Here is a 17,764-nt window from a genome sequence, read left to right on the forward strand (position 1 = left end):
CAATACCCAGTTCATACAGCCTACCTCCAGGTTAATCAAGCATTTTGTTTAGAATATAGGGCTCATTTGTTCTTGCAACCACCGATAAAAACTTTGCCACTGCCAACGTTCTAGCTTTTGTCCGGTCTTCCAGTAGGAACCTGACATAGTGAGCCTCTGATTTTCCCGGGAAAGGCACCAGCAAGGGTAGTATCAGTTCAGCCCTGGCCTGCTCATACTTCGCACAATGCAACAAAATATGGTTTATGGAATCAATGTCTTGAGCACACGAGCAAAGTCTGTCCTGGTAGGGAACTCCTCTCAACCTACCATCCAGCACTGCAGAGGGGAAGACATTTAGTCTGGCTTTGGTGAAAAGCCTTCGATAGTTAGGTACTGTCAGGTTTTTGATGTAAGATGTTAACTCAAAGACATACCCATATTGAACTTCTGCTGCCAGTGGACTACAGACTGCGTGTGATCGAGATCACAAGTCACTGTGTGCATTGTCCCATAATCTTTGCTTTAAAACCTTTTGGGCACCTTCATAACCCAGGTAATACAGTTTGGGGGGGGGGGGGAGACCAATAGAGGTGGCCTTTTTAGCCATGGTTTTCTGCCATTTGCTGACAAATTCCTCATTGGTCAAATCTTGGTACAGACCCTTCCCTAGATTAAACACTGAAATCCTGAGCCAATGTTTTAGGGAAGCCCACCACGCTCTAGCTGAAATTGGGCATTCACCAGCTTCCAACAGAAGTACGGAGTTGGGGACGCAGTTAGGTACCTGCAGCAGAGATCGTAGAAATTTTGCCTGAAAGCCATCTAGCTTTGGCAGGTCCCCATTATGCCAGACATTTGCTGCATACAGGAGTTGGGAAACAGGCTTTGCGTTGAAAACCCTTAAGGCTGCTGGAACATATTTGCCACCCTTTGTGAAGAAGAATCTATATATGGCTAGCTTTGTAATCTCCGCCATTTGAAGGGAGGTTTGCCAATGGTGCTTCCAAGATCCTGTATGATGGAATGTGAGCCCTAGGTAACTGAAGTATTTTACCTGTTCAAGGTTATGGCCATCCAGCACCCATTTAGACTGGGAGAATCTTCTTTCGAAGACTAAAATTTTAGATTTTTCATAATTTATGGATTTTCAAGCCATAAAGGCACTTTGCAGTAAGTCATGGAAGGTAAAGTCAAGGAAACGACTTTTCAAAATGTGTCTCTCTTTAAGATGTTGAAAACATGTCCAATGTCTGGATGGGTTCTACGTCCTGTTCAATATAATAATCACTTAATTTATTTTTTAATGGTTTGCTGCACATGTATTGGATACACCTTTTTTTAAAAAGGTGCAGATCCAGTTCCAAAAGCTGTAGTTTATGGTTCCATGAAGACCATTGGCTATTTCTGTCACTGCATTTTGGCTGTTCCAAGTAGCATTTCTTTGGTAATCTGCTAATGTCCATCTGTTCTCATTTAACCTGTTATATGATAGCAGGTAAGTATATATGCATTGCTGTTGACGTTAACCTGAACCCTACTCTAACCTGAGTTGTTAGAATACCTGCTCTGATAACTGCCTCTCTGGCATCTTGGGAGAAAGAAAAATGCTACTTCCTTGTAATCTTTTAAAAAAAATTAAAATCCAATTCTCAGAGATGGCAGGGTAAGGTGGTTGCTCCACTCTACTTTGTGAACCATGTAGCTAAACTCTTAGAGCTAGTCTAGATGCACAAAGAAATGCATGTGTGGAGGTGTCATGCCAGTGCAGATTACGGGACTGGAGCATTACCACACACTGCTTGTGGTCACATTTCTAGCTGTGATTGTTGAAGAAGAAGAAGAAGAGTTTGGATTTGATATCCCGCCTTTCACTCCCTTTAAGGAGTCTCAAAGCAGCTAACATTCTCCTTTCCCTTCCTCCCCCACAACAAACACTCTGTGAGTTGAGTGAGGCTGAGAGACTTCAAAGAAGTGTGACTGGCCCAAGGTCACCCAGCAGCTGCATGTGGAGGAGTGGAGACGCGAACCCGGTTCCCCAGATTACGAGACTACCGCTCTTAACCACTACACCACACTGGCAACCACATTGTTGCCTTATTACAATCTCATCTCATGCTGCTTAATTGCAATACCCAACTGTTACACCTCTCTTAGACTCCTGATCTTCTCAGAATGAACTCAGGCCCTGGTCTAAACTCGGATGAGCAGGTATGCTGGTTTTTATTTTATTCTAATACAATGTACCATCACAAACTGCCGCCAAACTCCCCCCACCCCATGCTGGTTTGATGCTAAACACTAATTTGTGATGTTGGAAAGGGCTCTTTGGTTTTCAAATAAATGTTCTATTTTGATGCAAAAGGTACCATTTTTCCACAACAGGAGCTAAAACTCCAAGACCATGTTATTTGATGGAAATTACAGTTCATAAAAGCAGTAATACTGTGAATGAGGAAATGGACAAATGCAATGAAACAGCAGTAATCAATTTAGAGGCATTTCCATTCTTACCCATAGGGATTTGTGAGTAGGCCACCCCCACCCTGGCACACTTTTCTTTATTGGAAGCAACGGGACAATGACATACTTTACCAAAGGCAATCATTTACAACACGCAGCATGCTCTAAAAACACAGGAGATAATTTTGTGGGGTTTTAGCTGTTTTTAAAAAGCAAAACTTCTCCCCCACCCGCCGCTGCCACCATGAAATACAGAGACACATACACCCCAACATCTCTGCTAGTTCTTCCTTTTATCAGTCAAAGTGGCAGTAGGAAAAGCATTGTGGCTAGTGAATTCTTTCTAGCTAGTTTTCAGATCAAATCAGAAATGATAATCACCAAACCATTGCATAATGCATTGTGGGGATGTGGGGGAAGAGGTTGGGATCTAGAATTTTAGGGGTCTACTTGTGAGGCCCTCCAGCCATTCGGTCTACAAGTGATCAACAGCTCCAGGGATAGCCAGGTGGGGAGATAAGGATCTGGCCTGCTGGGCCAAAAAGGTTCCTCACCCCTCCTCTAGAGGAAACATCCTAAGAGCTCATGGGAACTCAGGATCCAAGCTGTTGACCCTTCCTAGGGAAACCTGGTTCCTTCCCCAAATGCTCACAGATTATTTCAGACATCTGCAGTCTTGGGCACTGGAGGGAGAAGCTATATTGGGAACTGCGCTGGAAAAGACAGAACGGTGTGCCTGAGTGCATATGGACCAGAAGCTACAACATTAACAAAGATAGCTACATCTTACAAAATCTTAGCACGTTTTGAACTTCCTTTGCTGACCAACCCAAATCATGCGCACTCAGATTCTGGTAACAAGGATTAGGCTTGTAAGGAAGCTATTGTTACACACAACGCAAATGGTTTGGTTTATGGGGAGATATGCACCGAGTGCTTCCAGGCAAGGGCTAAATTTGGTAACAGGCCATTGGGATATCCAAAAACAGCTCATTGGCAACTGTGCTTTTGTTTGATTTAGTGGATTTTCTTCATGAAGCATGAATAGGGATTACATTGGAATATTCCCTGGCATTTTGATGTCAATGAAGTTGTGAGAATGCTGCAAAAATGGGGGGGGGGGGGAACCAGGAGCACCCACTATAACACAGTCAGAACATGGGGTAAGTTAGATTTCAAAAGTGATGGGGGAAGCCTAATACAATACTGCTGCTTTTGTTACATGCAGGTCTGTTTGGCTCTGGGTCATAATCTTCTTCTATGAAGATGTTTTATTTAGGTATAATATGTATAATATATGTCAAATATTGTTGCCAAAACTAATTGACAAATTAGTTAACTGATCTCAAAGGGGAAAACTGAATGAAACAACTCATCCCAAGAAGAAACACTCAGAATTCCAAAGAACATATGCAACCTTTCAATGTCAGTGACCCTTTATCTGTTCTCTCCCAGACCCTCATTAGGTTTCTGCAAGCCCCAGAAAATCTAAAAGTCTTGTTTTCTTTGTACATTTTCCTTTCACTAACGACAAGAATTTCTGAATCTAATTTCTTGGGCTAAAAGCACAACAAAACCTAAAGCAAAAACGCAGCACTAATACAGCCAGGCTTGCATAACAGGAGTTTCTGTTGAATTCATTCAAGCTAACCAAGGTCAGCAGCTGGGGAACATTTTAAAAGCTAAGACTGTGTAGAATGATTGTGCTCTTTATATTCCAGCTATTTTGTGACTTACAAATTGTCCCTACTGCTGCCATACTGGATGAAACAGTGAAACATTCAATGTCAGTCTTTCCCGATGACCGAAATGAATGTACAATCTGTATACCTGTCTACAGAAATAGTTGTAGCGTGCACATGTGCAGTTACTCACATGTAACACTCAAAAATTTACAGTCTGCGTACCCACACCTGAGCTGTAGAAACTACCAAGTGTAGACTCTTTTACAAAAACATTTGTACCCACTTCTGTAAAACATATGAACAAGTCTATTGTTAACAGTATACTAGTGTTTGGTTCTGTAACAGTGGGACAATATATTGTTCCCACATGATGCATTTGTTTGAGGAGGGGAATCAGTGACAGCCTTTCTTCAAAGGTTTCACCCAGTGGTAAATTTTGAAGTGCAGGAGCTCATCATGACAATCACCACAGCCTTTCCCCCCAAGGATAGGCATAGGAACACTCTCAAAGAGAGTCTAAATATGCAGGCAACAGTGTTGAGCCATTATTTAACACAGATATGCATATACACATGAACCCACCCACCCAAGAGCAGCAGTTCATAGCGTACTGCTCAGTTTATTAGGGTAAGCATGAATGAATACAATCCTGTGCATAGTTTCCTGGGAGTAAGCTCCCTTGAGAAAAGAAAATGGAAATGAGATAGAGGCACAACATGGTGCAGATAATGTCGAGTAGGGGGCAGAAACCAGAGTTGTGGTGCTCCTCACCAGCATACACCTGTCAGTTAGCCACAGATCTCAAGGAACTGCATTTCACACAACAGTTACTATCAGAAAAAGCACACTAATCAGGAATGCATCCCCCCTGCAACAAAATATGTAGGCAGATCAGCAAAGAGAGAGGACCTAGCAAAAGATTTTCAATTTCTTGCAACAACTATGCAACAATTTAACTCAAGCAAAAATGTGGCCCATCTGGAAATATCCTGAATATTAAGAAAAGTCCAAGGACCTTTAAGGCTGTTCCAGTCTATTTTGTCTTTTGACTTAGCAACACGTTCCTGGTCTTCTAAACCACAGTTTAGAAGCCTATGGTAAAGGGTACATTGCCCTGGAGGTCAATGTTTACTGAATGAACCTTTCTCCCCAAGTGTGGCGTATGCTGGCTGGTCCTACAGGGATTCTGAGGAAGGAACCTTATTACTTTATATATCGCAAATTGAAAGGTCAAAACCATCACTTCAGTTGTCAGTAGGAAATAAATCAGCCCAATTAAAAGAATCTCTATGCATTATATAGGGCAAGAGAAAAATGGATTCATTATCAGTGCCATTGTATATCAAAGGCCAGAATTAACTAGCTTTTCTTACCTTTGGAGTTTATTGCACCAGCTGCAGTTGAAGCCAATCTGAGCCGTGACACATGGCCCACAGCTGTTAAACTGGAGGCAGGCTGCAACAAGAAAAGACCCAGGCAGATAACAACTTCACCCTGCAAATATTTCCTACCACCAATAGTTTTCTAAGGACTAAAATAATGTATTCTCCTTAAAATAATTGGTGAATAAGTGAGTTCTAACCATCTGTCATTAGAAACAGGCTACTATGACACACTATGGAAATAGGCACCACCTATGAAATATTGATCTCTGAGATTCAATTTTAATCCTGTCTGTAACTATACTACCATTTCTGCAAATCTTCATTTCTTGCCCAGCTCCTAAATTCGCCTTTTGCCATGAAAGCATTCAATTATTTCTTTATGTCTCTTTCCTTTTGAGGTCTTACATTTTGCGGCGTATAGCTAATGTTTTTGTCATATAGACGTAATAAGCTGGGGTAGGAAACTGTGTAAGAGCTGTAATTGGATTAAGAGGGGGATGGGAGCTGACTCCAGTTTCTACTGATGGTTTGTCTAGCAATTTACATTCCAAGCTTTCTTTAAAGTGTGTGTGTGGATGAGATACAAAATAAGCATTTGTCACTACTTCCTTTGCAGGGCTTATTATGCACCCATGATCACTCGGTGATCAATATACAATTGCCAGATATTGGATGTTGGGATATACTGGTATTATCTAGAGAGTAACCAGTTAGGTATGTCTGGCCTTTGAAATGTAGTTCTTCACATTTTCTTTTGTTCTGGTGTGTGCCCTGATGTCTCTCTCATGTATTTATATTTTCCTTATTTAAAGTAAATATACAATAAACAAAGGAATTAATATTGAAAAGTACAAATGCAACAAAACAATAACACTGCAGTGTGTGGATGACCAGGAAGAAAATCATGGCTGCTTCATCTTCTGCCACTCCTGCTGTGTTGTGCTACTGGGTGCTAAGCCACAGTCTGGCTTACTGTCAGGCTCGTGGTTTGTTGCTCTTCAAACAGCAATGAGGTTTCTTTTGGGCTTACCACTCACTCATGGTTTGTTTGAGGAGACAAACCATGAGCTCGGATGCAGATGTAACAGTAAGCCAAGCCATGGCTTAGCTCCCAGCACAGCAGGAGTGATGGAGAATCAAAGAGGTTTAGCTCCTAGTAGCATGGCAGCAACAGGAGCAGAGAAGCAGCAATTTTCCCTGTCTGCGTCAACGTGCTGTACATTCAGCTTTAAGCCATAGTTAACTATCATTTAAAGTGACATGTGAACCAGGCCATCTTACGCTAAGAGGGAAGATGTCTCTAAAGAATTTTAAAACTAATAGACTGTCTTTAAGAATGACATATATCATGTGCTTGTTGGTCTGTACTTACTGGGTAGAGGAATCATCTCAACAGCTGACAGATTGGTAACCTTTGACATTTGAAGCTCCACTCTGTGGTACTCATATATCGTTCTTCTACGGACATCTACCAGGAAGGAAACAACAACTTTAAATTCAGAAGTTGAACGTGTTTGTTGCTGACTTGCGCTGCAGGAAGCAAGCTCAGCCGGTTTAAATGGTTTGGAGGTGGACCTGAGTGAAGACAGGCTTGACCCAGGTCCGTCCCCAAAATTCTGCCCAGCAACCTGGCCATGATTGGCTGATTCAAATTCAAAGTGACAAGGTGTCCCACCACTCCCCGCAGCTGGTTGAGCTGGTTGACGTTGCCAGCTGGCTGTGCAGGAAGTTTTTGCCCTGTTCCGGCTTGCCTGCGGGCATGCTGGGTCACAACTGCTCCTTGCCACCAAAAATGGTAAGCAGTCTTTTCTGTCATGGTGCCCAGACTACAGCAGGTCTTATCCAGCTGGCTCTGGATGATTTTTGAAGATTGTTGGATGATTTTTTTGCAGGGCAGTCAAGACTCAATTGTTTTCACAGGCATTTTGTTGCTGAGTATAATATGATTTATTTCAATGCTCCTGGTGCATTTCTTTTGTTTGTGCGCTGCTATTTCATCCAGTTATTTCAGACATGTCATTTGTAAGCCAACTTGTAAGCCTATTTGATTACTGCTGACAGACAAGTGGGATAAAAAAAATATCCTCAAAATAATTAGGTATCACTGGTAAAATATAATAGCAGTTTATCACTCAGTTTTGTTTACAATGTCCTCCTTTGTGATGCAAAACTTTCTCTGAAACTTGGGAGAGTTCATCGAAAAGTTTACCGTATTTTTCGCACCATAGGACGCAGTTTTTCCGTCTTAAAAACTAAGGGGAAAAGTCTGTGCGTCCTATGGAGCGAATGCAGGGGGGGAGGCAGGCAGGAAAAGCCCCCAAGAGCCACACACAAGCTTCGTGCGGCTCTTGCGGGCTTTTCCCCAGGAGGGAGAAGGGACTGATGGGGTCAGTCAGTCCCTTCTCCCTCCTCTAGAAAAGCCTTGCGCAATCTCTCCAGCCACGGGGAGGCTGCGCAAGGCTAAAGAGGAAGCCCGGGCAGCGAGCGCGATCCATCCCCTCGCTGCCCGGGCTTCCTCCTTAGCCTTGCGCGCCTCTGCAGTCGCGGGAGGCTGAGCAAGGCTAAAGAAGCCAACTTTTAAAAAATATCTCTATCTCTACCTCTTTTTCTTTTTTCGTCCTTTCTCCACCCCCTTCTTTTCCTCTGGATCAGTGTTTTTATCTAGATTAACATTTTAGTTGGGGGGGGGGATATTATAAAAAAGGAAACTTTGCAGCTTTTATTTTAGTATACAATAAAAACAGATTAAACAAAACACAAAAGAAGGAAATAGCACAGAAGAAGAAGAGAAAAGGGAAAGCCATTTACCAGAGGTAGATCTTAACCCTTGCCTCACCTGGGAGCTTCTCTGGCAGGAATTCCCTCGGCTTAAGTGGGGTGGGGGAAGAGTGGCAGGTAGGGGGGTACCTACCTAGACACTGAAGCCACATGTCTCTCCACTGAAAATTGGCAGTGGGCATTGTGTGAAGTGGCTGTGGATCTCCTGCCGCAGACGTGTAGGACTGTATAGAGTTGAGAGGGCCACCCGAGGGTCATCTAGCCCAGCCCCCTCACAATGTAGGAATTACAGCTAAAGAACGCCAGGCAGATGGTACCCCAACTGCTGCTTAAAAGCCTCCAGTGGTGGAGACCCCCAACACCTTCCAAGGTCATAGAATTGCAGGGTTGGAAGGGAACCCCAAGAGTCATCTAGTCCAGCCCCGGTGGACAGCGGGCACGATCCATCCCGTTGCGCAAGGCTAAAGATGCTGCTTAAGGCTAAAGATGAAGCCAAGGCAGTGAGTGGGATGGATCGCGCTCACTGCCTTGTCTTCTTCTTTAGCTGCGCTGGAGAGGTTTAGCTCCTGGCTGGAGAGGTTGAGCGGCTATGGATCCCGCTCGCTGTCTTGGCTTCTTTGCTCTTTGGGGCTGGGGGGGGGGAACCCAGGCTTCCCCCGCAGCCCCGAGAAGCTCTGGGAGAAGCGGACAGGCTGCACGCAGCCTGTCCCTTGCTCTTTGGGACTGGGGGGAATAATATTTTTTCCCTTGATTTCCCCCTCTAAAAACTAGGTGCGTCCTGTGGAGCGAAAAATACAGTAAATGGAGGCCAGAAAAAGAATCACGCATCAACATGTTTTCATTGTATCATCCCACATTATCTCAGAAATAATTTTGGACAGGATTATAGTTTCAGCTGGTATAGAACTGAAGCCAGAACTTCTCCTCAAGGCAGAATGCTAATTTCCAAGCCATGAATTGATTGCTTTGAAAGGCTTCTGCAAATATTATTTATAAGCAAAAAGATGATAAAAAATCAGCATCTAATTCTAGCTTTCCTATTCATTATTTTATTATTATAATCATGTTCAGGCCTGTATTACTACAAGACAAGCTTGCATTTTCATACTATAACACTGAGAAACTATGATGACCTTTTACTCTGGACTCCCGAGTTCTTACAAACTTCTACTGAATGCAATTAAATTCATATTCATGGGGGTGGGGTGGGGGAGAGAAGGCACAATTTATAGGCAGGCCAGGAAACAAATTGCCTATGACTAGACGAATGGGTGATTATAATGCAAGAGGTAGGAGAAAGGTAATTAATGGTGGGGCCTCCGCACCACACTGAGCATCAACCAGAATTGGAGAAGAGAGCAGAATCAGAGCAGATATGGATTATTAGATCTCACAGAGAAGCCCAGCATGAAGAAGCAACTCTTAGTTGGATAATGAACCGGAAAGACAGAATCAACCAATCTGCAGGATCAAGAAATCCAGATCAACATCATTGACCCCTTTCTCACTGAGGGAGACAAAGGGATCAAAACAAAGACCCACCCTCCTGGAAAAGGATTTTGATCAAAGGACAGTGCTTCACTCATATCCCAAAAGGAGCTGGTAAGCAGAATCCTTATAATCATGAAAAGGATTAATCCATCTCCCAAAGAGGAAGGCTTCCTCTTCCTCCGGCTTCTCCACGTTTTCTTTTCACTTTCCCAATACCTTGGCATGAGCAGCTGAAAAACAGGGAATGTAAGGAGTACAGGCAGCTGCCTCAGATAGAAGGCAGGCCCACACCCTACATGTAAAGCATACCCAACACACATTTAAAGCACTCGACTTTCCTCCAAAGAATTCTGGGAACTGTAGTTTGTTTAATGGCACTGGTGGGGTTGATGAGGAAACTATAGTTCCCAGTATTCTCTGTGTGGGGTGGAAATGTGATTTAAATGTATGGTATGTATCTGCCCTAAGTCCATTAAGGTCAGAATTGCCTGCACTGACCAGCAGTAGCTCTCCAGGGTTACAGGCAGGGGTCTCTTCTGGAGAGTCAACCTGGGACCTTCTGCATATGAAGCAGGTGCCAAGTGATTAGGGGGTCCTTGACATGTTACCATTTGGGACCTTCTTTTCTTTTAGAGCTATGAAAGAGGAGCCTTCCTACCCCATTTTCCCCACCTTGAGGTCTCATACTTCCACCTTACTTCCACTGGGGTACTGAAACCCAGACAGACAGAAACCATTTGCAGAAAAAACATTCCCCACACAGTATTTAAAGGGCCTGTAACCTTGGCTGTGGGACGCAGGTGGGGCTGTGGGTTAAACCACAGAGCCTAGGACTTGCCGATCAGAAGGTCAGTGGTTCGAATCCCTGCGATGGGGCGAGCTCCCGTCGTTTGGTCCCAGCGAGTGCCAACCTAGCAGTTTGAAAGCACGTCAAACTGCAAGTAGATTAATAGGTACCGCTCCAGCGGGAAGGTAAACGGTGTTTCCGTGTGCTGCTCTGGTTCGCCAGAAGCAGCTTAGTCATGCTGGCCACATGACCCGGAAGCTGTACGCCAGCTCCCTCAGCCAATAAAACCAGATGAGCACCGCAACCCCAGAGTCGGACACGACTGGACCTAATGGTCAGGGGTCCCTTTACCTTTACCTAACCTTGGCTGCATTCCCCTCTCAGCTTAGTCTACCTCACAGGGTTGTTGCAATGATAAAAATGAGGTTAGTGGCAAAACCATGTCCATTGCTCCGAGTTTCTCAGAGGATAACAATGAAAATCAATCAGCAGATACGATTCCTCGCTTACCAGCAAGCAAGATGGAGCAGTGAGTGGTATTCTACTAATCTGTCATGTCAATGAAAGGATTGCCGTTAGCGTAGCGGGATTCCCCCCCTCTCTTTGTCTTGTGCCCTCCCCAAATCTGCTCTGGAGGGCTGGGGGAACCTCTAGAACAGACTTAAGGGTCAATCGGGGGAGGAGAAATGAAGTATTCCGGTCACATAAGTGGCAATCCTTACATTGATGGGACCCTGCCTTAGCGTGGCTACAACCCAGTGAGTTCAACAAAGCAGCCAGTACTGTCTGTTTAGCAGCAGTAATTTCTGTTATATACTGGCAAGGCTCCCTATACCCAGAGCACAGTGGAGGGTGCTTTTGTTCTTATCTTGTTTCATAGGCACATACTGGCAGGATGTGGCACAGAAACAAATCCACAAATTATTCTACTTAACTTCTTATCATGGCTGAGCACCATCATTGCCAATTAAATCAGCGTGTTATTTAGTTTAGGGCCAATTCTTTCAAACCCTCTTGATGAAAGGCTTCTCTCCCCCCGCTTCTCTCTCTTTCCCTCAGATGTGAACCTAACATCCTATTAAGTGAATAAATTACTGCCACCCAGCCAGTCTGAATGAATTACTAGGAAGATTCTGGGCTAGATATCTATCCTGGAAGGTCTGATACCTGTCTGGCGCTCCAAATGCACTGGGCTAGAACATGTGTGTCGAGGCTAAGCTAATTTGGGCTGGATCTGAGAACCTTTGTTGCCAAGCGGGAAAGATTTATTCCCCCACAGTGACTCGCCCGTATGATGCACCTGCCAACACAGAGCATTGCAGGGATGTGTTTGAAATGAACTCCTGCCAGCGCCAGCGGCTTTAATTTGTTTCCCCCAAAGAAGTCGGGTCCTTCAGTCCAAAAAAGCAAGCCAATGAATACCTAAATAAAAATGATGGTATTGGCACTTCAGCTGAACCTTTCAGTGTTCTGTCATTAGCAAAGGTTAACTCAGGGCACACTGGCTTGGCATAAGCTGGCAAATTCTGAATGTGCTCCTCAGGAACAGTATGAGAAAGGGATTGTAGGAAGCTATTAGGCCTTTGTGACAACACCTCTCATCAGAAGGGAAAAGAAAGAAAAATGCCCACAGCTGAACTGCTAAGGTGACTGGCTCTAATAGTGTAAGGCTGAAATCCGAGTAGACATATACAGGAATTTGGGAAGAGTGAATGTGTCCATTTCAGCTTCTCCTTTTTCTAATCTTAAATTCACTTCCTATATTTCTGTATCAGTTTGCATTTTAAAAAGGCCTCATGGATATTGACCAGCATTTTACTGTGACTTTCTCCTAATACAGTGGTACCTCGGGTTAAAAACTTAATTTGTTCTGGAGGTCTGTTCTTAACCTGAAACTGTTCATAACCTGAAGCACCACTTTAGCTAATGGGGCCTCCTGCTGCTGTGCTATTTATGTTCTCATCCTGAAGCAAAGTTCTTAACCTGAAGCACTATTTCTGGGTTAGTGGAGTGTGTAACCTGGAGCGTATGTAACCTGAAGCGTATGTAACCCGAGGTACCACTGTATACAGTTTTGCATTCAGTTTTGCCAAATACACACATTTTCCGCCAAAGCACTTTTTTCTGATATAATGCATTTTTGCTTGTTAGTTTCACTGATAACCATCAACAACCTCTTCACAGAGAACTCAGAATCATAGGCACAGAGAACACAGACACATAGGTCGATGCCCTTAACAAGCTACAACCTCCAGAATTCTTTGGAGGAAGAATTTTGTTTGAAGTGGTATCATAGCATTTTAAATGTGTGGCATGACTGTGGCTCAAGAGCAGGCGTCAGCACTGCTGGGCCCCGCTGAGGCTCTGAGACCCAAACAGAGTATTCAAGGAAGCCAGGTGCTAAAAATGAGCCTGACTAGAACCATCTTTTGTATTCTAAACCAAATCCCCATGACACCTCATCAAACACAATATTAAAAGCTGCTTTTTAATGGATGAACACTTGAGGAGGAGGAGATGTGACTTGAGGCTGAGCATTACAAATATGGCACAATAAATCTTACAGTGTAGTGATTACTGTGAGCATCCTACTGGAACATCATCTCAGAGGCCAGGATCCAGGAGACATAGATGTAATGCAAAAAGGGGACTCCTGGCGCAAGCACATCACTACAAACTCATATTTCCTACTGACCTGTCAAAGCAGACCCACGTCCTTTAACCTTCCTTCTCCCCCACTATGCCTCTCTGTCACTTGCCCAATACTTTTACCTTCCCCTTCTCTGCCTGGAGAAGCCAAACAAAGGGAATGCACAGCTAGATGCTGGGCTAGACGATGCTCGCGTCTGATGATCTTGACTGAGTTGGCACCCTGCAACTTTCTCCAGTCAGTGAATGAAGAAGAAGAAACCATAGAGGGAGGATCAGGAAGCTAGAGAGTCAGGAAGAACAAGACTGAAGGACTTGAACCTGCACTACAGCCACTGCTTTCAATGCCTGACACCTAAATTGAGAAGGCAAGGTCACAGCACAGATGAGGAATGTGCTACCAAGCCCTCTTTCTCCTATCTATATATAGGTTAACTGAAGGAAGATCATGGAAGGAAAGTGTGCTCTCCCTTCCTATTCCCCACATCCCCATAAACCCAGGCTGGAAGTCTGGGGACCCACCTGAACAATGTGGAATGGGCTACAGGGAGAGGGAAGAGCTGCCCCCAATCTGACCTGCATTAAGGAAGTTCAGAGTTTTATGCAGCTTCTTCCCTTTTCACATAAGAAAACTTCTTGAGCAATGTTGGATGGGTTGTAGGAGGAGTAGAGAACTTCTCCCAGTTGGTCTTGAAGGTAAGTTGAACTTCACAGAAGAAATCTTTCCTGTACCCTCCTTCCCTCTGCCCCCAGAAAGCCTCTCTGGAGATTCAGCAGTCCTCCTGAACAATATGGGACAGGAAACAAGGAAGTTGCTTAACTTAAGGAAGTTGATAGGAAGAAAGCTTTCTGTTGCCTCCTTACCCCCAGCAGCTTCTGTGCCACCTCATTCAACATTTTTCATTAAACGCCACACCCTTCAGAGGTTTTTGGAGGGGGTAGGTTACAGGTAGTTGAAGAGGGTTGAACAAGATGGAAGACTTTAGTTACTTAATCTATTTTAGGCTCCAATCCTAAAGATCTGTTCCTCCAGAACAACCCACTGGACCCCCTTCCCTGTACTCCTCTTTGAGTTTTCCAAAGCTCTGCTCAAGTATATTAGTGTGTGTTCACAGTGTATCTGTTTTCTTCACTCAGAGCCCAGGGGAGTGCATTGGGTCTGTTTTTTGTTATATGGCTATATCATACATTTAAAGATTTCTGAGTGACACTCATCACTGAATGTCTTGAGTTTTGTAGGAGAAACCAATGACTGCACTGAATCCAAAGTCATTGATTTCTGTGAGTCATTATCAAAGAGATTAAAAGTTTGTTATATTCTTATCTATCTCAATTTTAAGAGGATAACTATACGAGTGAATGATTTATTTCTAAGACAATCATTTGAATTGATTCTTTCTTACAACCGAGGCGATAAACTGTCTCAATGTTTAGCCATCTATGGAAAAATCCTGTAGGCTAGATCAATATTTATACTGTCTATGCTCAAGATCACTTAACACAGATTAATTACCCCTTAGCACACCTTCACTGCCCCTTTGTTCACACAATCTGGACTATTAAAGGCAGGAGAAGTGCTAAATCCCTCCGCCCTCGAATGCATACAGTGAAATCTAACAGGTGGGGATCCATGGTCCTAACTTAACTTTAGTCAGTGGCTGTGCTCCTGCAGAAAACGACTGTCTTGACAGTGAAGATTTTCTTTAGAGATTGCTATCAGGCAACTTCCTGCAGGTTAATTTATATGCCAGTGTGAATATGCCCTGTGCCCCAAGGATCACTGTTATAAAAATTCCCCATCTATCATAGCCCATGTGAGTTCTTGACAGAGTGCAACAAATACAAATTTAAGGACACTTAAAGGCCAATGGTTCAATCCCCAATGCCGAAAACAGTGGTGGTACCTGTGACCACGTTGCCCAGAGTCCCACCCTACCCCACCCCTGTCCAGTGTTAGTGGTTGCTGAGTTATGGTAAAATTTCCTTGCCATGTGGCTTGATATTAGAGAAATTCCATCCATGTCTATTCAGAAATATCCAAATAAGCCCAATGGGACTTAGTCCCAGGCAAGTGTGTATGGAATTGCAGCTTTATTCTTGTGATGGTTGCCATCGCTCAGTAAGTTACCACAGGGCAAATTGTCTTTTATCTACTCTATATCTGGGCTTCAGGCCAATTATTATTAATCAGGACTGTGCAGAATTATGTACTGGTCTAAAAATTATTTTGCTAATTTATGATTTGTGTACATCTGTTGTGCAACTGTTTCCATCCATCCATCCATCCATCCATCCATCCATCCAATTCTATACTATATCTGCAATAGAATCATAGCAATCTCTGTGCCAATACGTGTTTTGCTATGCCTCATCCCAATAATTATTTTCATTAAAGATACGAGAGTTGTGTGAATGGTCTTGGGATTTCTCCCCATGGCATTTGGCTCACAAAAAGTTGCCCCAGAGGGCCAGAGGGAAGGGTTGGACTTCTAGAAGTGGGTAAGAAGAAAGGATGGGGAAACTGGCAAAAAATGGGTATGGCAGATGCAGGAATGGAGGACTGGGAGAAATGGCCCTTTCCTGCATCACTGCATAATGTGTGCCTCCCAGTGGTAGAATGCTCAGTTTGTTAATTTATTTATTTCATAAAATCCACACACCACTCAAATGTAAAAAACCTCAAAGTGGTATACAAAAGATAAAATCGTAAAACCAAGAGAAAAAAAAGTACAACTCTACTTTAAAAGTAGGGTAGGGCCTTTCCTGCTAATTTTAGGGCACAGGCATGCTAATAAAGAGAGAGACCCATTCTCTGTGGTGATGCCCTGTCTGTAGAATGCCCTCCCTTGGAATCACATATGGTGCCTATGCTTTTTTATCATTTTGGCACCATTTGTTTGGGCATCTGTAGGCTTGTAGTGTTTACATGAAGAAGTAAGGTTCTATGGCTTTTATATACATTGAAATGTTAAGGTTTCTCCTGTGTTTTTATCTATTCCTTTTTATCTGATTGTAAAGAGCTTGTGATTTTATTTTTTGCCCACCCTGGGATTCAGTCCTTTATGTATTTAGGTGTAAGGAGATATAGAACAATGCTTATATATCTCTAAGCCTCCTGAAAGAAACAAATAGTCCAACAGAACCATCAAACAGGCTAAGGAAAACTTTCTCACATCTCCCTTTTGCAATAATTGACTGGGTTGATTTATGGCCCGTTTAGCATCTTTGAAAAGACAAGAATGCAAGAACATGCACACTTAAGGAAAAGCTGACATAGGCTCTCTGTGGCCCAACTTGATTTATTTTGTCAGGAGAGTGGTATATTGCCTGCAGTTTCAAAAATATGTATCTGCTTTGCAGGATGGCGATGAATGAGCCTTTTCTTGAATATTACATACCAAAGGAGCCAAAAGAAACAATCTTTTTTTAATACAAAGTGGGATCCCCACCCATAGCTGTCAACTTACAGATTTGAAAATAATGGACCAGCAGCCTCGAAAATAAAGGATCAGCAAACAAAATAAGGGATTTTCCGGGCACAGGTATGTTCAACTTCTGAGCCCCTCTGAGCCAAAGGCAGAAAGCCTAGCCAGCAGCCAGACAAAGCCTCAAGTGGTGGTTCCCACAGCGCAGCAACCCGGCAAAGGGGATACAGCAAGGAAAACCACCGTCACCTCTCTGCTGGGAAGCGCTGAGCAAAGGCGAGTCCCCAGCAACACAGCCGATTTGATCAGCACCAGGCATGCAAGCTCCACCCCCCAGTTGTTCTTAAACTCCTTATTGGGTGAGCAATGTGGCCAAGCAACACAGTTGGAGCCTCCCTCCTCCCAGGCTGGCAGGGAGGGAGGGAGGGAGGGAGGGAAAGGAGCTGCTTCCTTTGGAACCCAGGAAATTTAAGGGACATCATCAGTAAGGGACAGCAGCGGGACATGGCGCTAGGATAAGGGACTGTCCTACCAAATAAGGGACGCTTGACAGCTATGTCCCCACCCTTTACAAAGAAGAATTCTCAAATAGCTGCCAGTACTTTTGTTTCCAAATCCTGAAGCTGTGGGGCTCCTGGCTGCCCAGCCTCCTATGCCTCTGTTCAAGGTCCCTCTGCAACACGTAAGACCTTCTAGAAACAGCTTTCTAGAAAGGGATATTATTCCTTAGGTAAGGCATATTCTCCTACACCAGGTTGACACATCAGGGCCACGATAGTGCTAAGCATGGAAGTGCCATCACAGTGTTGATTCTAATGGTCTGTGCTGTGATACGCAGCAAGGACTCTGGAAAGGGATGGTCTGTAATCATTAGTCTGCCAACAAAAGGAAGAGTGAATACTAATTTTAACCTTGAAAGCTAAACCGGAGAGCCAAAGCAAAGAAGATGGTGCCCAAAGTATTACTAACACACGGTGAGACGTTTTCCTTGGTTTTTAATGAAGGTATCCTATATTTGCTCTAAACTGTGCTGTCTTAATGAAAGGGGAATCTGTACTGCTGAACAGTTACAATTACGTGAGTAGCTGGGATTAGTTAATTTCAACAAATTTACGTGACCAG

General features: G+C 43.7%; 1 protein-coding gene across 3 annotated transcripts in view; it reads right to left on the reverse strand.

Moving 5' to 3' along the window:
• The window catches only part of PLXDC2 (plexin domain containing 2), a 263,873-nt gene that overhangs the window by 48,199 nt on the left and 197,910 nt on the right, over positions 1–17,764 (reverse strand). For all 3 annotated transcript variants that reach the window (XR_014161530.1, XM_081882173.1, XM_081882174.1), the window contains exons 8-9: positions 6,885–6,980; positions 5,501–5,582 (exon numbers count right to left, since the gene is read on the reverse strand). Coding sequence is in view for 2 of the 3 variants with exons in the window: in XM_081882173.1 (XP_081738299.1) it covers positions 5,501–5,582; positions 6,885–6,980 (178 nt within the window). In the remaining variant the exon portion in view is untranslated. The remainder of the gene's footprint in view (positions 1–5,500; positions 5,583–6,884; positions 6,981–17,764) is intronic.

The sequence above is a fragment of the Podarcis erhardii genome, assembly GCF_964252035.2.
Source record: "Podarcis erhardii genome assembly, chromosome: 12".
In the NCBI taxonomy this organism is placed as follows: domain Eukaryota; kingdom Metazoa; phylum Chordata; class Lepidosauria; order Squamata; family Lacertidae; genus Podarcis; species Podarcis erhardii.